General features: G+C 42.3%; 1 protein-coding gene across 2 annotated transcripts in view; it reads right to left on the minus strand.

Moving 5' to 3' along the window:
* The window catches only part of LOC126229561 (regulator of MON1-CCZ1 complex-like), an 89,994-nt gene that overhangs the window by 60,386 nt on the left and 4,637 nt on the right, over positions 1 to 24,971 (minus strand). The window contains exons 1-7 of one of the 2 annotated variants that reach the window (XM_049942329.1): positions 20,426 to 20,552; positions 17,808 to 17,969; positions 16,888 to 17,031; positions 16,608 to 16,782; positions 5,766 to 5,925; positions 5,232 to 5,337; positions 3,203 to 3,368 (exon numbers count right to left, since the gene is read on the minus strand). In XM_049942329.1, coding sequence (XP_049798286.1) covers positions 3,203 to 3,368; positions 5,232 to 5,337; positions 5,766 to 5,925; positions 16,608 to 16,782; positions 16,888 to 17,031; positions 17,808 to 17,969; positions 20,426 to 20,428 — 916 coding nt within the window. In that variant the 5' untranslated portion in view covers positions 20,429 to 20,552. Of the gene's footprint in view, positions 1 to 3,202; positions 3,369 to 5,231; positions 5,338 to 5,765; positions 5,926 to 16,607; positions 16,783 to 16,887; positions 17,032 to 17,807; positions 17,970 to 20,425; positions 20,553 to 24,971 lie in introns of those variants that run through there. The other variant, XM_049942328.1, reaches the window with a different exon arrangement.

Raw genomic sequence — 24,971 nt, forward strand, 5'->3', positions numbered from 1 at the left:
GCAGCAAATGTGACTTTGTATGCTGACAGACTATACGCAGAACTCTCACAACACTTTGTTTTTCAGAGAGCACAACTGATTGCTACTATAGCCAGTGGAGAAGATGGAGCGGGCTGTTACGCAGACAGGCCTTGTCTCCTACAGATGTGATGCTCTGCTGCTTTGGAGGATTATGGTTTTGAACACAGGATTCTATCTCCAGTTTATTTTTCTCCTGTGAACCAAGAAATGTTGGAGGTTTTAGAGGATTCCAACAGAAAAATAAACTGCTCTGAGGTAACAAAGCATCCCATTCATAAGAGACAAAGTCTTTCTAAGCAGCAGCTAGCTCCATCTTCTCCACTGGTGATTGTGGCAATCAATCACGATCACTGAATAACCAACATCACGAGACATTACGCACATGGTCTGTCAGTGTACAAAGTCACATTTGATGCTGGATGTGTAGCGTAGTGGCAGACACTGGCACCTGTAACTCCCAAGCTCTGTAGCTTCATTGGATGATGTTTCCAAAAACAGATTCCTCTTCTAGATTTGTTCCTCAAGACACCCTCTACAACCCCCCCCCCCCCAAAGTTTATTGCAACATTTCAGGAACGCCCTCTGTATCTATGATTGCTTTACCAAATAATCAAGCAGAGATGGCAGCTCAGACAATGGTTAACCATTGGATCTTGAAGTCTATGACACCAAAAATCATGATAACCAATCATGGAACTAATTTTATGTTTGAAGTGATCAAGCAATGATACTGGCTTCTGCACAGTTGGAAGTTACAGACAAGAACACTGCATCTGCGAATTAATAGAAGAACAGCGAATGCACAAGAATATAAGTAAAATGTTGACTTACTACAGGAATTGTCACCATAGTGATGCTTTGCTACCATATGTAGTAGCAGCAAACAACTTACACATGCATTAGAGTGCAGAACTGTTACCCTATGAGGTTTTCTAAGGACAGAAAATGCCTTCCCCTTTCAGATTACGTAAACCACCCACTGGCGAGGATGTGGTCAAGTATCCAAAGTTTTACAAAAACGGTAATAGAGATGTGATGTCACATAAAGAAAGCAAATACCAAAGTACTACAATGGCAAGAAAATGTGCAAATAGGAAAATAAAACTGCCTAAATTCCACATCAGACAATGGGTGATGTTGAAGAACCCTATGTTCCTAAGTATAAAACAAAGAAATTCATTAAGCAATATCATGTGGCCATATCAGGTGGTTAAATGACACTCCATCTCCCAGCACACACTACTGTGGTGCATGTGGAGCAAAAAACCCCAGAAGCTCTGCCACAGTTGCAAGCAGTTTCCTCGAAGGAGAGGAAAGAAGTGGTAGGAGGTAAAGGCAAAGTGAGAAAATTACATCTGCAGTAGCACATGCGTCTCCATATGCACAGAGGTCATGAGGTTGATCGTCTTAGCTGGGGGAAGACACTGACTGTACATTTCAGCTATGGCAGGAATCACAATACTGAAAACTACCTATTCATTGCTTTACCTACCCACCAGTCTTCCTTTTGAGTTTCTGTACAGTGAAAACCTAACATACTTAAACCCCACCTAGCACTCAACACGTTTTGCTTCCCTGGATGAAATCGAAGCAGCTCAGGATAATTGAATTTCAATGGAACAGCTATTGGGTCAGGTAAGGCAATATTTCAAGAATATCATCAACAACTCCTTGCATTAGTAACTTCTATTTAAATCAGTCTCTTAGTCTTTATCATGAGAGGTGCTGTCTTTTGTTACCATATGCATAGAGCAATCCAAATCCCACCCTTACCATCCTTTTACCTACCTACAATGTTGGTCCTTATGGAAAAATGGTACAACAACTGGAAAAAGCAGAACTGTCTCTGTTAATATATAATATTTTGACCAGTACATATAAAATAAGTAATTCATCAATACTTGCAAGTATAGGAGGCTTGTCTGCCTTCACTGATTATAATGTGGAAAATCCAGGATGGAATGTAACAATATTATGAAAAGGAAAGCTGCTACTCACCATATGGCGGAGATGCTGAGTCGCAGATGGGCACAACAAAAGGACTGTCACAAATAAATAAAGCATTTGGCCATTAAGGCCTTTGTCAACAATAGACATAGAAAAACACAACACACATGCACGTACATGCCTACAGTCTCAGCCAACTGAAACCACACTGAGCTTTATTTATTTGTGACAGTCTTCTTGTTGTGCCTATCTATGACTTAGCATCTCCGCTATCTGGTGAGTAGCAACATTCCTTATCATAATATTGTGACTGTAATGTGTGATCGTTCTTAGTGTAAAAAGGAAGTTATACAGTTACAACCACAGCATGGAATACAGGGGGTCAAATTCTTCAAAGAGGGAAGAAATGAAGGCATCTTCACCAACACAAGCAACCCTTGCTGCAATTGTGTTGCTTGCAGTAATCAGTCATTACAGCATTACATCATCTAGGGTGCTCTCAATATGTTGGTACGACCACTCAATCAACAACCAGCAGTGTTACCGAAATCCAAGATGCAGCTGCAGCACTGCGTCAGGGGAGCTACGCAACACACGGGATATCTGCATGTCAACATGCCTGACCCAGCTTCATTTAAACACTGGCTGCGCACCAAATTGGTGACCACTGTGGAGCAGACTACCACACCATCCACTGGTGCAGCCATCCAGCATTAGCTCCAGACGAACAAAGGTCAAATTAGGACCCTTATAGCCACTGACCCACGTAGCATCTACCATCACCAGGCGCCACCAGCCAGATGTTGGGACTGGGGTTCATTCCCCAGATGCCATCACTTCTGTCACCAGCCACTGCTGGGGCACAGCACCAGCAAGCCTTGGCAGTCTGCTGTGCTGGCAACTGTTGTAGGCTGAACCTAAGAAATAAATCAATTGCTTCCATCCAGAGTGTGACTAGATTTGCTCCTGCTCCCACTACAGAACCCATATGCCTGGGGTGAGGGGGTTATATCGGGTGCCCCGGCAAGGCAACTCCTGACCTCCCCGCCCTCCAACAGGGTAACGCTATCTTGCACTGTTGACACTGTTATAAACTAAATTAATAAATAAACCTTTATATGACTAAACAATTATGACAATTTCTTTATATAATAGTCACATATAAGTTGTCCATTTCTTTGATACAAAAATAATAACAACTGATACACATATAACACAGAAGTCTGAAGGATACAGAGATCACAGCTCATTTGCGCAGGTTCATTCAGAACCTGTGTCGTTGTGGCAGGTGGAAGTCGGAGGCTGAATGGTTTAATTGGCCTTGGATTTGCTACTGGCTGATGATATGACACAAAGCCATCTGATTCTCCATTCATGTTGATGTCAAAGAGCATAGATGTCTGTAATCACATAATAGAGTTATGTCCATTACACAAGTAATTCAAGCAGCATTACACAATACAAATACAACAGCAAACATAGATAGAATGGGAGCAAAGATAACCAGAAAACATAACTGTGATAAATATTACATTTTTAGAAAATGTTACAAAAATATATGTAAAACTGAAAAAGAAAGTGAAAAAAGAAAACACCAGACCAGTTCTCCAGAAGGAAAATTAGGGTTTAATATCCACCAGTTCTCCAGACATTATCACCAAAGAAAATTAGCCAGTTAAATGCAGTGGGATTCTCTGAACCTTTATGTTTATTGTCTCCCATTCTATGACAACCCCACCATTTCTGTTTGCTTTCTACTGTCACAGAAAGAGAATACCATTGTTCACAACCTCCACTTAATGCTCACTATCTAATGGCTCCTGCAAAATCTTTTTCTGTTGAGTAGCGCAGTTTTGTTCCATTGCATTTGTGGACACAAGACTGAATTGGAAGCAAAATTCCCAATTAATCTCTCACACTGCAGTGGAGTCTGCACATTTATGAAACTTCCTGGCAAATTAAAACTGTATGAAAGTTCTGGACTCTAAGTGTTCACTGCCTCTCAAAGGAAGTGCTGTTACCAGCTGAGTTATCCATACAACTCTTAACCTGTCTTCACAGCTTCAGTTCTACCAGTAGGTCTACCACTTTGCATTAAGAGTCCAAGTCTGGTACATAGTTTTAATCTATGAGGAAATTTAATTTCATTGCATAATATGATGCAGACCAAAAAATTTCTTGATGAGATACTTTCTTTTAATTAATTGAATTCTTCTTTTTACTTCCATTTCTCAAAGGTTAACTTAGTTTTAATCTGCTATACAGCTGCTGGCACTGTCACAGTAACTTTATAGTTCTGTTATTATAGAACAGTGAGGCCTCATTACTCGCCTCCTCCTACATCAGGGGTGTGCAATCTTTTAGCTTACCTGGGTGACATTTGAAGAAGGCGAGTACTTTCAGACTGCACATAATATATTTAAAACTAAAAACAACCACTGAGGGGAAAAAGTGTCATATGCAGCACTCCAGATGAAGATTTCTAACTTCTGCCAACTTGTAGTGATCAGAATTATGGTGAAAAAGGTTCTTTTTCACAATTGTACAGAAATAACACACAATTTCCTTGTTCATCCATAAATTGATTTCATTACACATCTAAATCACTAGTTCTGTAGTTGCAACTGAAGTAACCATAAGATAACAGACCAGCACATCTGACAGATTGGCTGATCATAAGAACTAGACTCTTGGGGTTCAAGTATAGCACAGGCAGCAATGTTAAAACTGTGATGGATCAATGAGAGAATAGCGATGTGTGGCAGCAGTTTCAAATTGAGGGAGTAAAAATCAAGGATTATTGAAAAATGAATTTATTATTTATGAAAACATTTACTATAAACAGTGAAATTTAGAATGATTGTACATCACAGCATTTACAAGATGATTCCTCTACAATGATAAATTATGTTTGTTTACTTACCGAAGTGACAGTAATATAGAGTCATTGTGTCAAAGAAAAAAAACAGCATGTCTATATAGACAGGACAATTTCTCTCCAATTATGGCATAGGTCAAAAGTAGACCCAAGAAGGAAATATAATAACTGCAATAAGTGAAAGAAATTTGTCAATGTCTGTACTACTTTGTGTAATCTCCAGTGGTTGAATAAAACTTAGTCTTAGTTTCCTACATATTTTTCTCCTTCAGTCTACAATAGCTAATATCCTACAGAAACTTTTTTAAACTCTAATTTAAATTTAAACTGACTTTTTGTCCCTTTACAAAGGTGTTGATGTGAAAAATTGTTGTCTACTAGTTACCTTTGATGCCTGATGATGAACAACAATCAAATTATCAACAACGTTAATTGCAAAACGCCCACTCATATCCAATCGCAGAATGTGAGTCTTTTTTGCCATCAGCATCCTGCAAGAACATAGAAAAATTACAAAATTATTTGCTGTTTTCCACCCAGAGCACAACTTTCTAAATTATTACAAATGCAACTTTCTTCCTACAAGTTTATCACAATTTATATGCAACTTATGTCAAGTCATCTTAGAAATTAATTTAACTCGTAGCTTATGGAATCTCTGGTAATGCTGCAATTTTGAAAATTTTAAAGAGTCTGGCAAAGAACTCATGAAACTCCAGCAATCACAATTTTTTATTCAAACAAAAGAGAAAATATTACACAATACTAGCACTGACAGATATTTATAACAAAAACTCAGACACAAGTTCAGAAAAAAATTATGGTGCCAATAAAATGGGTAATTCAGATTTCATTAAATTTTATTCTGCCTATTTGCTTTAGAAGTCTCTGAAATTTGGTAGTTTGAGTTTTTTCTTACTTTTGAATGGTGTACACAACCACTTCAGCGCCAGGAGAGCCAACGCCCCTAGGTTGATGACGAAGAACAACAATACTTGGTTGTCCATACAACACAGCCAAAATTACATCCCTTGCCAAAAGGCATAATTTCGGTGGTTTTGGAATTACAGGAAGCTCAACTGTAGTGCACATAAAAAGAACAGTACAACCAAATTAGCTCCAATTCTTGTCAACAGTGAGTGTAACAACATAATAGTACAGGTTTTATTCATTAGCACACTAATTTCAAATACTTAAGTATCATTTAATATGCAATGTGTGTTGTAGCCTTCAGTCCGAACACTGGTTTGATGCAATTTTACAACCTAGTCTATTCCCTACAAGCCTTTCTAATCTCTGAATAACTACTGCAACCTACACTGATGAGCCGCAACATTATGATGATTAGCGACCAAGAGGCTGAATGCTACCTGGCGGCGTAGTGGACACAGGACACAAAAAGGAAAGTATGTAAGCGAAGCAGAGATGATAAATGATGTGCTTCTAGATGATCAGCCATGAAAAACTGAGAAATCATATCAGAACAGAGATGAATAGGGGAATTATTCTAATTGCAATACAGGCTGCAAATGGGAAAATCCACTGGCATAACTGACTTTGACTTATGGACTGGCACCCAGCAACAAACATCTCACAAATGATACAGCTGGCTGGCTGTTTGCATGCTGCATGCTACTGTCATGAGCACCTATGGAAAGTGGTTGAAGGATGTTGCAACCCTGAGTAGCTGACAAGGTTTTATATGTTCACATTTCATCACAAAACATGGAAGTCAGAAGCTTGTCTGCTGTGTGAAGCAGTACAGGTGGCAATCTGATGACAGAGCACAATGCTGGTGCAGGCACAAGTGTTTCACACATTCTGTTCACTGTACACTGCTGAACATGGGTCATCACAGCAGATGGCCCCTATTTGATCCCATGTTGATCCAACAGAATAATCAATTATGGTTACAGTGGGTACAGAATCATCAAGAGTGGACTGTGGATCAATGGAAATGTTCTGAATGGTCAGATGTTTCTTGTTGCACCAGCTCAATGGTCATATTCAGACATGCCATCATCAGTGCAAACGGCTGCTTAAAATATGGACAGTTAGCTCGATGGAGGCAGTGTAAGGCTATGGGGAGCATTCCTTCCGTAGGATCTGTGCTACTAATTAAAGGCACCATGACTGATGCAGACTATGTGAACATTATTGTGGACCCCCTTCATCCCTGGTGTTTGGCCTGATGGTGTTGGCATCTTTCAGCAGGATAACTGTGCGTGTCACAAGGCAGGAATCATGCAAGAGAAAGTTTATGGACATGATAGCAAACTGACGTTGATGTTTTCAGCATCAAATTTGAATTATCTGAGCCCAATGGAACACATCCGGAATGCTATCGAGTGACAGCTCCACAGCCATAAATCACTGGCCCATAATTTACAGGAATTTCATGACCTGTACATACAAACGTGCTGCCACGTACCATCAAAAACCTATCAAGAACTGGTACCGTATTTACTCGAATCTAAGCCGCACTCGAATCTAAGCCGCACCTAAAAAATGAGACTCGAAATCAGGGAAAAAAAATTTCCCAAATCTAAGCCGCACCTGAAATTTGAGACTCGAAATTCAAGGAGAGAGAAAAGTTTTAGGCCGCACCTCCAAATCGAAACAAAGTTGGTCCATTGTAATATGAGACAGAATTTAGGTCGAATGAATGACGATACAGCTACAGTAGTTTGGTTAGCAGTTAAGCTTTACCAGGTAGCCATTGCTATGTGTCAGGCGCTCCATCCATATTTATAAGGGTACCCTTCCTTTTTCATGTGCTTCGTCTGGTTTGAATTCATTGCTTATTTTTCTTTGATCTGATAAGTGCCGTTCTCTTTGTTATAGGTGTTTACGTCACTCTAAGCTGAAAATGCATTACTATACTGTGTTATGCATTGTTTGTCGCATTCTGATAATGAGTGTTTATGGCCTGTTGCCGCTCGCGGAAGGGGTTGCTTCTGTGCACGCTTCAGCCGCTTACAATTAAAAAAAAAGAGGAATCGTCTCATTAGCGGGACACTGGCAAGAGACTGCTATTTGTTGTTACTTACACTGCTGCTTTCTTTGATAATGGTCAACAAGAACCAAATAATAGACTGCGTATGATAGAAAATGTTCTGAACAAGAGTTTAACGAAAAATTTTCTTCGTTTGAAAACCTTTCCAGACGCCTCTTTAGTACATTACATGCTGCACAGAAATTAGAGTCATCTTAGATTTAAAAATCTAGTCAATTGCCGTGCTTCTTTTCTGACTGTATCACTATTAGGCATAAGAATGATATGAATATAAACATGATATGTATATTCTTCCGCGTTTGCTGTTGTCTCACTCTAGTTTCGTAGTTTATTAGGCAGACAGGATTTAAATGAGATAGCAGCAAACACGAAAGAATACACATGGTAAAATGTTTATATTCGTATTATTCTTATGGTGAAGAGAATACTGCATGTGATTCACAATACATAAAAGTTCCTATTAGCAACCATCTCTTCTCACAGGTAGGAAAAAATTCAGAACGTAGAGTTGGCCATATTGACAAACATCCCAAACAGTCTTGCCAGTCGGATTTTCGTAGTGCATTGAAATGCTGCTACATTCAAAGATGAACAATACGGAATTTATATTTACTTTGTTGGATAATGTAAGAAAATGCAGTGGTCGAAACTCGGGGTGGAGAAAAAAGCTCATTTTCCACCTTTTTTTTTTTTTAATTTATTTACTGACGCAGAGGTTTTGGCGCCAGTATTTATCTTTGTGCCTGCAAAGCATGCCTGTGTAGCGCTACATATATTCAACGGCAGAAGTTAGTTGTGGCGGCACCTACTAACATTTTTCAGAACTTCCACTTACTTTGCACTCGATTCTAAGCCGCAGGCGGTTTTTTGGATTACAAAAACCAGAAAAAAAGTGCAGCTTAGATTTGAGTAAATACGGTAATCCATTCCACACAGAATCAATGCTGTATTCTATTGCACAGCTGGACCACTGCAATATTAAGCAAGTGATCATAATGTTTTGGCTCATTGGTGTACATTGTTTTGAAACAATTTACTGCAGTCAAACTTTGGTCTCTTGCTATAATGTACACCCCCTATTCATACTCCCCTTTTTAGAGTCTGCACAGATGTTACAGTGCCACTACACTGCACTAAACTGTTGGCGCAGTTACTGCACAAGCCAACGATGGCTTGATGATGACCAAGGAACAGAAGCTCCTGAAAAGAAATGAAAACTCACCATGCAAGTCAGTCTATGGGAAGCAGAAAATCTGAAACCAAATAGGGGCGTACATGGGGATAAGCTCAGCATGTAGCTGGCATGGGCAGCTGACAACTGAGCACTTGGTAACAACACTCAGGATGAAGCACAAAGGGAGATCCACAGTAGTTGAACTCAACATAAGCCCCGGAGCACAGGACCACCAATTTGTTATTGAATGCACATAAACACTTCTGTCAGAGGGTCTGTCCATACTATGTATCATGTGCACCCCCTATGGCAGGTTTCTGCGTTATTTCACTGAGCTACAGATGCCAGCTCATCTGCCTTCATCACAATGTCCATTATGGGGATACTAACTTCCTCTCTCCCCGAAAATGGCCTGAATTTGGTGGTGACCACTGCAGCAGAAGCAGAGAAGACCAACCACTGCTGGCTAGGGCAAAAAGGCAAGTAGGCTGAGGAAATGGGGGGAGGGGGGGGGGGGCAACTGGCAGCAGTGGAGATGAGGCCACCTCCATCAGCAAGGGGGAAGGGGAGGCAAAGGGGGAGAAGTGGATCAAAATCCATAAGCTTCACACTGGTAGCCACAGACATGAGAACCCCTCACTGGTGCCTGAGGCTGCAGGCATCAGAACAATGGAGGGTGCGCCGCGGGTGGCAATGGGAGGATGCGCCACTGCAAGTGGGAGCCTGCCCCTGGAAGAATGTCATGACCAACCCTGCCACCCGGCTAACCAGAAGACCACGGCAGCGATGGTGCAACAGGACATGGGTGCAACTGATTTATATGATGGGTCATCAGCTCCCTACCTACATCTACCATAATAAACTGCTGATCTTTATGGCCCACCACAAGATCCAGCAGCCATCCCACTGCCAGCACAAAGGATCAGCTGCAAACGGTACAGCTGAGAGGAAAACGCAGTGTACTACACTGCAGGGTGCGACAAATCCAGGAGACCCCACCGCTGGTGCCCATAAAAACATTCTGCTAGACTGCATCCATCAACCAGCATCATCTGGTATGTGACCAAAAAACTCGAGAATGCATCACTGCGGAAAGAGGCAGAGACAGACTTCTTCATTTGGGTCTTAAATGTACACGCGAAGAGCTCCACTTCTGAGTAATAAGCCAAATGAAACAAGGCAGCAGTCAAGAGGCCAGATATCACTGCAAAGACAAAAGCTTTCAAATCCCTGTGACACAAATTACCTACCATTACAAATGGAAAAAATAACTGACAACGCACAAACAGTGGTAGTCAATGATGTGGAGGACAGCTTGGCTGCATACAGCAAATGTGGTAATCCACTGACCACCAACAACCACAGGCCACTCAAACACAGACCTGCGAGACTGACATGCATCCTGTCCCAAGGGTGCTACAGGGCCGGCCAAGGAGAAATGGCACAGTGGTGCATCCTGGTTACATCCACAGGCCCTGTAAGCCTGCACCAGATGTTCAATGTCATGCCTGATCACCGGCCAGTAGACGTAATATGGCACCAATGTCTTCATAAGAGTCATTCCCCAGTGCGATGCATGCAGCAACTGGACTTTGTGAGGCCGCAATGCAACAGCTACAACAACTCAACAGCATTGCTCGTCCATGGCAAGAATGAGGATCATCTGGACAATAGTGAGTTGATAACACAGGAGAAAAATATATACACCCTGCCAGATCAGTATCCAAAGACATGTGCTCGGACTAACCAAACTAGACAAGTGAAAGGATTTTCCAGAAAATGGGGTTAGTGGCCATGTCGGATGAGACCTCTTGTACCGTCAACAGAAACTCCGACAGGGCTTGCTGCAAGACGTCATCAAACACATACACGAGAGCCTCCTCCTGATCAAACTTCATATCGGACCCCACACGTAGGGGCAGTAGTGCATTGTCATTGGCATGCTGAGTGGTGAAGTGGTAACGAATGTCACAGCAACAGCTACTGAGAAAGGGAATCCATTTCTGCTATTGATGGGCAGCCATCTCAGGCAGCTTGGAATAATGACCAAATAAGGAAACCAGTGGATTTTGGTCAGTGATGAGGAAGAACCCTGACCCGGTACAAGAAAACGTGAAACTTTTAACTCCAAAAATAACAGCTAGCTTCTCCTTTTCCATCTCTGAATAATTACACTGTGCAGCAAAAAGCATCTCCAAAGTGCATGCGATGGGTTGTTCGATGCTGTCTGGGTTCCCATGGGGCACAACTGCAACAAAGCCAGACCAGATCACATCACAGGCCGGAGTTTAAGGTTTATCTGATATAAAAGAAGCCAGGCAGAAATCACAGCACAAACACTGCATGAGAAATTGAAAAGCAGGCCAGACAAACTTTACTCCGTTCTATAAAAGCCTTTTAAGAGGATGGCAGATGTATGTGGGCCGGGGAATGAACTAAGCATAATATGAGATCTTACCCATGACAGACTTGAGTTCCTTCAGTTTCTTGGGTGCTGGCAGACTGACAATGGCTTTGACATAGGCATCAATAAGGATGAGACTATCTTTGCTAAGCACATGTCCCAGGAATGCACCATTGGGAAGAAAAACACTGCACTCCCCTATATCTTTATTTTTTTTTAATTGCAGGAAAGCTTATCTACCCAAACCCAGTTACAAATATTGCTCAGCTTTATGTTAAAACTTCAAGTTGAACAAATATATTTCAAGGAAGATGCAATACATGAAGGTCACAGATCAAGTAAACAGAGTAAGACGTGTGTACACTTTAACAATCAAATCAAAACTGAGTCCAAGTCTAGCGGCCGCTGGCTGCCTGGCCGCTTAGGTGGCACTGCTGCTGCATGGCTGTCAGACAGCGCCGCATGTAGAGGACACACGTAACTGCGCGGCGGCACTTTGAAAGATCGGTAAGTCACAACACTTTTCCCCCCTTTGAAGTTTTTGCACAGGTCTTGATGGAGGTGGCCTGTAGATTGCTAACATCCATCGGTGTTGTTTGACTGGCCGTAAAGTCTCGAGGAGGAGGCTTCCCGTATGCACGGAAGTGTCCCCGATGATAACGGGTCGAGAAGACAGAAGATGTGGGGGTCGAATCTGCTGGGGCCCCATGCACCAATCTGCCCGTTGTGACAAGTCCGGTTGTTACAATAGGAGACATGGGCGATGTGTCCGTGTCCATAGGAGAAGGAGGCGAATAGAGTTCTCCAACAGATGATGGTCATCTGGTTCCTGCATGGGCACCTCTCCTTGGTGGCGTCAGTTCTTGTACTGGCACCGATAAGATGGTGAGAGGACTGCGTTGTGAGTAATGAGAGATTCCAGTATCCCGAGTGTCAGGTAGAGCCGAAGATGTTGTAGCAGCATCTGGAACAGGCGTTGTCAGCACACAAGGCCGAAGCTGGTCTGAATGACGCATTGCAACACCCGTATCCGTCTGGATTTCATACAGGCATTGGTCATGGTGTCATAAGATGTGGCCAGGACTCCATTTTGGCCGCCTGCCATATCCCCGTACCCAGACAGGGTCGGCGGCGGTGAACTGGCCAAGCGAAGGCACCCGCGGCCGTGAGGTGGAAGGTCGCAGAAGCAGCGTGCGGGGCTGTCGGCCATGTAAGTGCTCAGCCGGGCTGTGGTTGCCCATGGGGGTGAAACGGTAAGAAGCCAGAAATTGGAGAAGCGCATCATCAGCAGAAGAAGTCAGGAGTTTCCTCATCTGAGCCTTAAATGTGCGGTCCAGTCGTTCAGCCTCACTGTTTGACTGTGGATGGAACGGAGGGGCCGTGACATGCATGACGCCGAGACGGGCACAAAAATCCGCAAAATCGGAAGAGGCAAATTGCAGACCATTATCTGTAACAAGAGTAGAGGGAAGGCCTTCCAAAGAGAAAATGCGAGATAGAGCCTTGGTGGTTGCCGTGGTGGTAGGCGACATGCAACGGACAATGAAAGGAAAGTTAGAGTAGGCATCAATAACGAGAAGCCAATAAGTCCCTAAAACAGGTCCCACGAAGTCAGCATGAATATGCTCCCAGGGCTTCTCGGGCGAAGGTCACGGTGACAAAGATAACTTTGGGGCGGCGGCCTGTGACGCACAAGGGCCGCAGGCAGCGGCCATGTGTGCGATTTCAGAGTCGATGCCGGGTCAGTACACATGACAGTGCGCCAGAGATTTTGTGCGAGAGACACCCCAGTGTCCTTGGTGAAGGAGGCGCAAGACCAAAGCACGCAAAGACGCAGGTACAACAACATGTAGCAAATCATATTCGGTGAAAGGAGGATAACACCATCCCTAGCCGTGAGGTGGTAACGCAAAGCATAGAAGTTCCGTAACGGATTGGAAGTCTTAGCGGACGGACGATCTGGCCAACCCTTCTTAATACAGCGTAAAACCTGGGAGAGGGTAGGGTCAGAACCCGTAGCAGCCGCCAGCCGGTCCCCAGTGATGGGGAACCCGTCCACAACCCACTGCTCGGCAACATCCAAGTGGAAACACAAAAGTTCGTCCCTATCAAATGCCACATCAGAACCCATGGGAAGGCGAGACAGTGCATCAGCATTCGTATGTTGAGCCGTCGGCCGGAAATGAATCTCATAATTGAAACGAGATAAGTAAAGAGCCCAACGCTGGAGGCGGTGTGCAGCCTTGTCGGGAAGTGACGTTGATGGATGAAACAAGGAAACAAGTGGTTTGTGATCCGTAACAAGATGAAATTTGGATCCATAGAGAAAAACACCAAACTTATGAAGAGAATAAATAATGGCCAAAGCTTCTTTTTCAATTTGATACTACTTTTGTTGGGCATCCGTGAGCGTTTTGGAGGCATAAGCAATGGGTTGTTCAGAACCATCAGAAAAAAGGTGCGCAAGGATGGCACCGACCCCGTATTGAGAGGCGTCTGTGGCAAGAATAAGATGTTGGCCAGGTCGATAAGTAGCCAGGCACGGGGCCTGTTTCAGCATAGTCTTCGATTTCTGGAAAGCCGCATCACATGGCGCGGACCAGTGAAAAGGCACGTTTTTATGCAACAGGCGATGCAACGGCTAAGCCACCACAGCAGCAGACGGTAAAAACTTGTGATAGTATGCTATTTTCCCCAAGAAGGCCTACAGTTCCTTAACACATGTCGGGCGAGTAAGGGAATCGATCGCAGTGACAGTTTGCTGAAGCGGACAAATACCATCCCAAGAGAGTTGAAACCCCAAGTACGTGATATATACCTGAAAAAATTCTGATTTCTGAAGATTACACTTAAGACCGGCAGTCTGTAAGACATGAAAAAGTGCGCAGAGATTTTGAAGATGTTCGTGAGTGGTGGAGCCAGTGACAACAATGTCATCCTGGTAATTTATACACCCAGAGACAGTGAGCAATAATTGTTCCATGAATCGCTGAAAGAGAGCAGGGGTGCTGGCAACCCCGAATGGCAATCATTGGTATTGATAGAGGCCGAAAGGCATGTTAAGGACTAGAAACTGCCGGGAAGCAGCGTCAAGAGGAAGTTGATGATAAGCTTCTGACAGGTCAAGTTCAGAAAAATACTGGCCTCCAGCAAGTTTAGTGAACAATTCTACAGGTCGAGGCGTAGGGTAAGTGTCGATAAGGCATTGAGCATTTACAGTGGCTTTGAAATCGCCACAGAGACGAATATCACCATTTGGCTTAGCAATGACAACGACAGGAGAGGACCACTCACTGGAAGTGACAGGAAGCAAGACCCCTGAAGCAGTGAGACGATCCAGCTCCCATTTGACCTGATCACGAAGGGCCACAGGAATGGGCAGAGCCCGAAAAAACTTAGGCCGAGCAGTGGGTCTCAGCATGATATGAGCTTGCACGGCCTGACCCAGGAGAAAAAAAGGGACAAAAATGTCGTCGACAAGGAATTCAGGTGAGCATAAGGAATAGCATCAGAGAAGATATTGACAGAGTCATCTATGGAGAACCCAAAAACGTGAAAGGCATCCAAACCAAAAAGATTCTCCACGTTACTATGGTCGACCACAAATGTGGGAACAGTGCGAACAATAGATTTTTAAGATACCTCAGCATCAAACTGTCCCAAGAGAAAAATCTTCTGTTTATTCTAAGTCCGTAATTACCTAGTGACAGGTGACAGGATTGGAGAACCCAACTGATGATATGTCTGAGAATTGATGATAGTGGCAGCAGAACCAGTATCCACCTGCATGCGAACATCTCGACCAAGTATTTGGACAGTGAGGAATAACTTCCCTGATAGGGAAGAAGTACAATTGACAGACAACACAGAAGCAGAATCAGTGTCATGTTCATGAACATCATGTATGCGGTCGGATTTGCAAACGGATGACACATGACCCTTTTTTTTGCATTTGTGACACACGGCCCAACATTGTGGACAATCTTCTTGTGAATGTTTCGTAAAACACCGCGGACATGAGGGAAGTTGCCGTGGGTTTTGCTGCAGTTTCTTAGAGGTTTGTTTATGGTTAGGCCGAGGCTGCACTTGGGAGCGTACTGCAGCCACGTCGGCCGGCGGGGACATGCCACACGCTTCGTCAACATCGCACAGAGGTTGTATTTCCCCGACGTCGCCCCATATCTCTATTTGCACTCCAGCGGCGCAGGAAATTTGAAAAGACTGAGCGATGGATAGGACTTCATCTAGAGTTGAATTTGCCAACTGAAGGGCATGTTGCCTAACTTCTTTGTCGGGCGCCGATCGGATAATAGCATCCCGTACCGTGGAATCGGCATAGGATTCTTTGTGAACTTCAGTAACAAATTGACACACTCTACTGAGGCCGTGAAGTTCAGCAGCCCAAGCGTTATAGGATTGATTCAGTTGTTTTTGATAACAATAAAAGGCAACACAAGAGGCTACCACATGCGTTTGCTTTTGAAAATAGACGGACAGAAGTGAGCACATTTCAGCAAAGGACAAAGACGCAGGATCTTTCAAAGGAGCCAATTGCGACAACAACCGATACATTTGAGGTGAAATCCATGAAAGGAAAAGAGACTTACATGTTTGTTTGACCGTGACATGAATTGCCAAGAAGTGTTGTCGAAGACGTTTTTCGTAATCAGACCATTCTTCCTCCGTCTCGTCGTAAGGAGAAAAAGTAGGAAGAGACAACGACAAGAGACACCCCGCATTTGATGCGCGATGAAATCACGAATCGCATTTGTGAGGAGCGTTTGCTGTTATATGAGACCTTGCAATAGTTGCTCTAAAGTAGCCATGGAAACATGTGGGTCAACGATGGAAAAGAAAAATCACTATCTCGTCCCCAATTGTTAAAACTTCAAGTTGAACAAATATATTTCAAGGAAGACGCAATACATGGAGGTCACAGATCAAGTAAACAGAGTAAGACGTGTGTACACTTTAGCAGTCAAATCATAACTGAGTCCAAGTCTAGTGGCCGCTGGCTGGCTGGCCACTTAGGTGGCGCAGCTGCTGCATGGCTGGCAGACAGCGCCGCATGTAGAGGACGCACGTAACTGCGCGGCGGCACTTTGAAAGATCGGCGAGTCACAACACTTTAAACTTACAAAAAAATTTAAATTCCATGTTTACTCACTCTCAAGTTTGTTGAGTTTGTTTATACTGCCTTGCTTAAAATGTAGAGGTTGTACTTGATTCCCTAGTGTTCCAGAAGAGAGTAGAACAAGACAACTTTGTGGGCAGTACACAAACCAGTTAACACTGAGACTGTACGATTTGAGGGCTTTCAATGTATGCTTTTCTGGGACAACCTAAAAAAAAATTAAAATTAGTTTAAAACAACAATGTAAAAGAATTGATGAAATATATATGATATCTTTTTGTTCTCTTGATTTTTTGTAGTTTTGTATTATCACCTGAAACAGCTCCACACCATGATCAGTCACAAATACTATTTCATTCACATAGGTCCAGACAAAACCTAAGATTGTTGTATTCTTTCCTTTACAACTTTGGGAATATTCCACCGAGTCCATTTCACCCAGGAAGTTGATGAATTCCTTCAAATAAAGAAATACTGATATCAGTACACATCAACATAATCATTCACACAAAATACACACTATGGTGCCATATTCACGCAAAAGTGGAGATGTAGTTGTGTGAGTCATAGGTCCCAGACTTCCGTCTCAGTACATTCCCTACATTTTTAAATATTTTGTTTCATTATGAAATATCAATATGTATTATATCAATGAACCAACTTACAAGACCTCTAGAATACAATAACAGAATCATGATGTTCAAATTATCAAACATCAAAGCTCGTTTACCATCTCTGTAATAAACACATTATGAGTATTGATTTTGTGACAAAATAATCCTTCCTAAACTGTCATTTCTAGAAAAATCTTGTTTTAATATCTTGAGTCATTTACAAAATATTATTGGTGTTCATGTCACTTGAGGAATGCTTTTTATTGATATTCTCACTTCATGGAAACACATACAGAAGCACAAAATGGTACATAAAAGTTCCTATAGAACAGGTGACATTTACAAAATATGACACGACACACAATACAGGAAGTCTAAACTACCTCATTTAGCCTTTAGAGCTATTTAGTTATGAACAGCTCTCACATGACTGTTCAGAACTGTTAAGAAATTCATAAATCACATTTAACATATTCACATGCATGGCCAGAGCTTCAGAGATGTGTTGTAAGGATTACCCATGTGCCGTTATTATGCAACACTCTCCTTTATTGCTACAGCCTCAAGAAATCACATAAGCCTTTTGTGCAGTTATGATTAGTACTTTAGGATCACTTACCACTGAAGTTTTTGTGCGTTGTATAGCCAAAACTTGCTGATTTGGTGAGAATTTGATGGAAATAACAGGTCCTTTATCTTCCATTCGAAAACTTGTTGTTGTCTCCTCTGTTGGACCTTTCACAACCACCCCAGTTACTCCTCCAGATCTTACAGCAAATACCTACAAAAGTTCCAATATACATGAACTGCAGATACTTGGCATAGTCAGTCACTTATTTACACGTTCCACGATTCATTATTTGCGGCAACTTGCTATGATGTGGAGTGTGCTATTTTCTCTGTAGAAACCTGGCTACATCTTGGCTGTTTACAATTATAATAGCTTTAGTTTCACTTTAATCTTAATTTAAATTAAAATCTAATAAACATAACCCAACAACATATATATATTTAGAAATTAACCTATGGAGTTGAGGTACATGTCAAGCATAAATATTTCCAACTTTTTTCAAATGCACTTATTATCTGCCAGCAACTTTAATTCATATGGGAGCCGATCAAATATTTTTATGTTACGCACTTTTTTCCTTTCTGCAGAAGAGTGAAGTTTAACTGCGGCTAGTGGAAGCTATTTTTACTCCTAGTGTCTTATCCTAGAAAATGCTTTCATCACCAAAATCAGCAATTACACGTAGGGCAAATAGTAGGGAATTTAAACATTCGAGAAGATCTGTAATATGCAATCCTCAATTCGAGTTCTAATTAATTTGCCCTCTCTGCAATTTATAACATTCAGTTCACACATTTTCTGAGAAGCAACAAATGTGTTTCCCAATTTTTTCATTTATTGTTCTTTTTGTTGACAAATTCATACAGGGCTCAAGTATGATGTTTGCATTATCAGTAAGGAAAGCAAATTTTTCTTTGTCAGTATACAATAGAAGGTCATTTATACTAGCAAATGTAAATTGAACCCTTTTGACTTGTCATAAAAACAGTTAGAACTTAATAATGTGCCCATTTGTTTCCTATCCAGTAAGTATCAAGCGAAAAGTTCCTCTTTGTATTATATCTTGAGAGCCATAAACCTTGTAAGTTTCTCCAAAATAATGTTGTAATTTGTACAATCAAATTTCATCGAAAGAACACAAAAAATCATGGTAGATGAAATTCCCCCCCCCCCCCCCCCCCTAGATAATTTAATACATGGTCATTCAAATGATAGATGCCATATTTAGTGCAGACATCCCTCTGGAACTCAAAATGTGACTGATTCAGAATCTCAATATATGCAATTGTTGGATGTAAGAGCTGGCCTAACAAAGTGCAAAAGTCTACAGTAAAAAAGCTAGCACTGTTCTGAAAGGTGATGCCTAAAATGCTCTTTGCAGACAACAAAAAAGCTTTGCCACACCATGGTCATCCTCAGAGCCATAAAGATGCTGTCCACAAGCTGCATGTGAAAGTCCAGAAATGTTGATTGAATAACTGATGCCGGAGCAGTTATTTGAAAGTGAAGCAGCCCCAAGAGGAAAAATGACCTCTGCATGGGGCCAGTAGGTTTGTTGGTTTGGGGATAAGGTACAGTGAGGTCACCAGTCCCTAGGTCTAGATGTTGTTCACCTGGAGTTAGCAATGTCTGCCACAAATTTGATCAAATTATGAAAGTGTGTAGCATTAGTAAAACTGAGACACTGGAAGCAATATTTATGCCAGAGCTGAGAAAGAATTTAAGAAGAAGAGAAAGTGTATGGGTCAAGCAGGTACATAGGGCAGACCAGACAAGGGGTTTCCTGCTTTTGGGAGAGAAACCTACATCCGACCCTCTGCCAACCCAATTAAGGGCAAAGACAGTTCAAAAACTGCCTTCTAGCCAGGAGATTGGTTATAGAAAAGTGAGGAGGCTAAAAACATTTTGGACATCAGCTGATAAAAATACACATTTAAAATCGGTGGTAGGCGTAAAACACCATCCGAACTGATACTAACTGCATTTCCCTAAAATCATTTAGAGCAATCACTTCAGGAACCTACACAAAGTATAAATGGTTGTGATAACACATTAAATCTCTTGGCAACAAATAATCATGAGCAAATAGAGCCTTATGATGGATACAGAGATTAGTGGCCATGAGGTGATTGTAGCAAGACTGAATGCCATAACACATGAACTGACCAAAAATAAACACAAATTATATCTATTTAAAAAAGCACATAAAAATTCTGCTTGACAGCTTCCCAAGAGGCTGTCCTCATTCCTTCCAAACTAATTATGAAATTGTAGAATAGATGCGGCTTAGATTCAAAGAAATAGTACGGACAGCAATTGCAAAAATGGTTCAAATGGCTCTGAGCACTATGGGACTCAACATGTGAGGTCATCAGTCCCCTTGGACTTAGAACTACTTAAACCTAACTAACCTAAGGACATCACACACATCCATGCCCGAGGCAGGATTCGAACCTGTCACGTAGGCCGGATTGAAGTGCCTAGAACCACTCGGCCATCACAGCCGGCAATTGAAAAATTCATAAAAATTAGATCCACCATAATATACAAACCAAGTCAGGAGACTGTTGCAGAAACAACAACAAAAAGTATGCCACATTTCATGTAATACAGAATCTCCGAGACTGGCAACATTTCCCAGAAGCTAGAAATTTAGTGTGGATTACCATACTGAATCTCTATCTTGAAATCTGGCAAAAAATCCAGATAGATTCTGGTCTTATGTAACATGCACCAGTGGCAGCATACATAAAAGACCTTCACTGTGTGATAGCAAGGATAACAATACTGATTACTGTGTCACTAAAGTGGCGTTACTAAACAATATTTTTCAAAATTCCTTCACCAAAGAAGAAGCAGTAAATATTGCAAAATTCAAGTCAAGAACCCTCTGATAACAAAAGTATCTTAGAATCAGATAGCCCCAGAGTAGTGAGGTAACTTAGGTCACCAGATAAAAACAAGTCTTCCAGTCCACATTATATACTAATTAGGTTCCTTTCAAAGATGCTGATGCAACAGTTTCATATTTTACAGTCATATATAACTGCTTGCTTGATGAAAGATCCATACCTTAGAAATGGAAGGTTGCACAGTTCACACCAACACACAAGAAAGGAAATAGAAGTAATCTGCTGAATTATGCACCCATATCACTGATTCAACTTGCACTTGCCCGCGAAAGGCAAAGGTCCCGAGCTCGAGTCTCGGTCGGGCACACAGTTTTAAACTGCCAGGAAGTTTCATATCAGCGCACACTCCACTGCAGAGTGAAAATCTCATTCTGGAAACATCCCCCAGGCTGTGGCTAAGCCATGTCTCCGCAGTATCCTTTCTTTCAGGAGTGCTAGTTCTGCAAGGTTCGCAGAAGAGCTTCTGTAAAGTTTGGAAGGTAGGAGACGAGATACTGGCAGAAGTAAAGCTGTGAGGACCGGGCGAGAGTCGTGCTTTGGTAGCTCAGATGGTAAAGCACTTGCCCGTGAAAGGCAAAGGTCCCGAGTTCGAGTCTCGGTCGGGCACACAGTTTTAATCTGCCAGGAAGTTTGAAGTAGCTATATTTGTAGGTTAGTGTGGACCATGATATCACAACAAATGCATGGCTCACCTTTTTGCGGGAGAGAATTGGAAGCCATAAGAAAGGTTCAAGCAAAGGCCCTTCCAATGGCACCTTGGAGCTGGCGTTCAGCCAAATCTAGAGACTAGGAGACATACCAAATGCAGAAGCCGTTGACATACAATGCGGGGATGACCTGCAGTCTGACAGAGATCATTAGCACATTGACAGTGAAGAGGAAGAGCTTAACACTCAGCATGGAGCCCTGTGGGACACCATTCTCTTTGACCAGTGGGGCACTGCTGGGTGATGTAAAAACTGTAAGCCAGAACACCACTGGGATATAAATCCGATGAATTAAAGTACATACAGAGACTCACATGTTACAGTCATTGAGGGTACGTAAAATGTGAGGGCAACAAGCAGTGTCATATGCCTTATATAGGTATAAAAAGATTGCAATAAGGGGTTGACATTTAGAAAAATCCTTTCAGATTGCTGTTTTCAACCTAACCAGATGGTTGGTTGTGGTTCATCCCCCCTGTGACAGAAGGCCACGTGATTCAAGAACTCAGCATAATCGTTGGGTTACCATCCTCTCATGCAATTTATAGAACATGTTGGAGAGGTTAATTCATTGGCAGCTGTCAATGGATATTAAGGTTTTGCATCACTTAAGGATCAGGATGATGACACTATCTCACCAATCCAAAAGCAGAACATCTTCTAGCCAAATATGGTTGCAAACCCTGGGTAGACGGCGTCTTTGATGAACATTCAGATGTTGGACCTTCTGATGATGAGTAAAATAGGCCCTGGGGCTGTATCATATGTTGAGACAAGAGCCTGAAGCAGTTCCTAATCAGTGAAAGGTTAATTACATCATTTGGTATAGCAGGGTGTGAAGGATAAAGAGATGTCTTCAACTTGTCATTTTTGCCTTACAAAGACAGCTGGGTAAGAAGACCATGCTGACAGTGTTGCAACGTAGGTTGCAAGGGGTTCTGCAAAACCCGATCCACAGGAGCAAATACCACTCTGAAGGTAGAGGTCTGAAAGAGCTGTTAATCTTTGGTGCCCGGGGGAACTTGGCTCACGCCTGGGATGAGGAGGCGTCTTTGATGAACATTCAGATGTTGGACCTTCTGATGATGAGTAAAATAGGCCCTGGGGCTGTATCATATGTTGAGACAAGAGCCTGAAGCAGTTCCTAATCAGTGAAAGGTTAATTACATCATTTGGTATAGCAGGGTGTGAAGGATAAAGAGATGTCTTCAACTTGTCATTTTTGCCTTACAAAGACAGCTGGGTAAGAAGACCATGCTGACAGTGTTGCAACGTAGGTTGCAAGGGGTTCTGCAAAACCCGATCCACAGGTGCAAATACCACTCTGAAGGTAGAGGTCTGAAAGAGCTGTTAATCTTTGGTGCCCAGGGGAACTTGGCTCACGCCTGGGATGAGGAGGAATAAATTCCCACGAAGGAGATGCAGCATTCACAATATTACTTTTTACTGTTTCACTGGATACCGAGTCTTAGCTCGAACCCAGTTACAGGTGAGGAGGGTGGTCTGTGAAGGATGCCACCTCAGAAAATGCATGGCCCTTTGATGATCCTGAATGGTTATTGCAATGTCTTTGGTCTGCCACGGTACTGGCCAGTGATCAAGGGAGGATATAGAAAGGGGAATAGCAGTTACAGTGCCACATGTGATCACAATGGAGATGTCTTCCACTACCTCGTTGGTGCAACTGGAAGGAAGTGACAGGATCACTGGAAAGCTGTTACTATGACAAAGATCATTGTGTATGGAAAATTGTAACAAAGCCACATAATTAGGGGAAACTTGAAAAGGCGAAATGGTCAGCACTGATGTTGGCATGAGTACCGTCACTGAGGGACAGAGATCAAGATCAGGAAGAAGCTTGTCGACCACAAGGCTCCTACGAGACAAAGAAGTACTTCTCCATATGTGGTGATGCATACAGAAATCCCCAACTCGAAGAAAGAGGGGAGAGAGTGGTCGGATTAAGGTGTTCATCTCCAGGTAAATAAGTGTTCTGCCTGGAGGTAAATAAACATTACAAATGATGACTGCTGGAGTCATTTGCAATCACACTGGTTCCTCTGCAGTACAGAGTGGAATTCACTCACTGATGACAACTGTGTGAACTAATGTACAGATCTCAACAGTATGCTTCCAACAGAATGAACAGAAATCACAATGAGTGGAGGAATTGTCATCAGTGATGCACGTTTCTTGGAGGGCAACAACAACTTGTTGTTGTAGTTATGGCACATGGCAGTAATACGAGGTGTGGCTAGAAAAAAACTGGACTAGTACTGGTGAAACAATAAAACGAATGCAATAAGGCTGAAAGTCGCGTGGCCTGTCACGTGACTCTCGCTCCGCCTACTGCTCGAGTTTCATCTGCCTCCTGCACTCAGTCTGCCCGTGGCGTCTGTTTTAAGTAGTTGACGTTTTGTCTGTGCGTCGGAAAATGTTGAGTGTACAGAAAGAACAGCGTGTTAACATCAAATTTTGTTTCAAACTAGGAAAATCTGCAAGTGAAACGTTTGTAATGTTACAACAAGTGTACAGCGATGATTGTTTATCGCGAACACAAGTGTTTGAGTGGTTTAAACGATTTAAAGATGGCCGCGAAGACACCAGTGAAGACACTCGCACTGGCAGCAAAAACTGATGCAAACATTGAAAAAATCGGTAAACTTGTTCGACAAGATCGCCGTTTAACAATCAGAGCAGTGTCTGAGTTAACAGGAGCTGACAAGAAAAGTGTTAGGCAGATTCTTCATGAAAGTTTCAACATGAGCAAAGTGTGTTCAAAAATGGTTCCAAAGTGTCTCACAATTGAACAGAAGGAACGCCGAAGAATGATTTGTTCTGACATCCTGGAAAACATTGAAAGTGATCCCACCTTCTTACAAAATGTTATTACTTGCGATGAATCGTGGTTTTTTACTTACTATCCCGAAACTAAACGCCAATCGATGCATTGGAAAACTCTTGGTTCTCCACGACAAAAAAAAGCACGAATGTCAAAATCGAAATTCAAGGCAATGATGATTGTTTTTTTTGACATCAAAGGGATTGTGCACATTGATTGGGTACCAGAGGGACAAACAGTGAATCAGCATTACTACATTAGCGTCCTGGCTACCCTACGTGAGCGAGTACGGAGAAAACGGAACGGTCTGTGGAGAAAAAAAGTCATGGATCCTTCACCAAGACAATGCCCCAGCTCACAGTGCGTTGTCAGTGAAGACGTTTTTGGCAAAACACAACATTTCCACCTTAGATCATCCACCCTACTCACCTGATTTGGCCCCCTGTGACTTTTTTCTTTTCCCTAAAGTCAAGTCAGCTTTGAAAGGAACTAGATTTGAGACTGTTGAAGCAGTAAAAGAAAAAGCGACGGAAGTAATGTATGGACTTACCGAAAATGATCTGCAGCATTGCTATGAACAGTGGAAAATTCGTATGGAGCGGTGTAGAGGGCGAGGAGGAGAGTACATTGAAGGAGATAACATGAAATTGTAAATAATTGTAAATAAATGTTTTTTCCAGCATCAGTCCAGTTTTTTTCTAGCCGCACCTCGTATCCATTGCAGTATTATTGGATCAGTACATTCAGGGTG

Source organism: Schistocerca nitens, unplaced genomic scaffold (assembly GCF_023898315.1).
Source record: "Schistocerca nitens isolate TAMUIC-IGC-003100 unplaced genomic scaffold, iqSchNite1.1 HiC_scaffold_375, whole genome shotgun sequence".
NCBI classification, from domain to species: Eukaryota; Metazoa; Arthropoda; class Insecta; order Orthoptera; family Acrididae; genus Schistocerca; species Schistocerca nitens.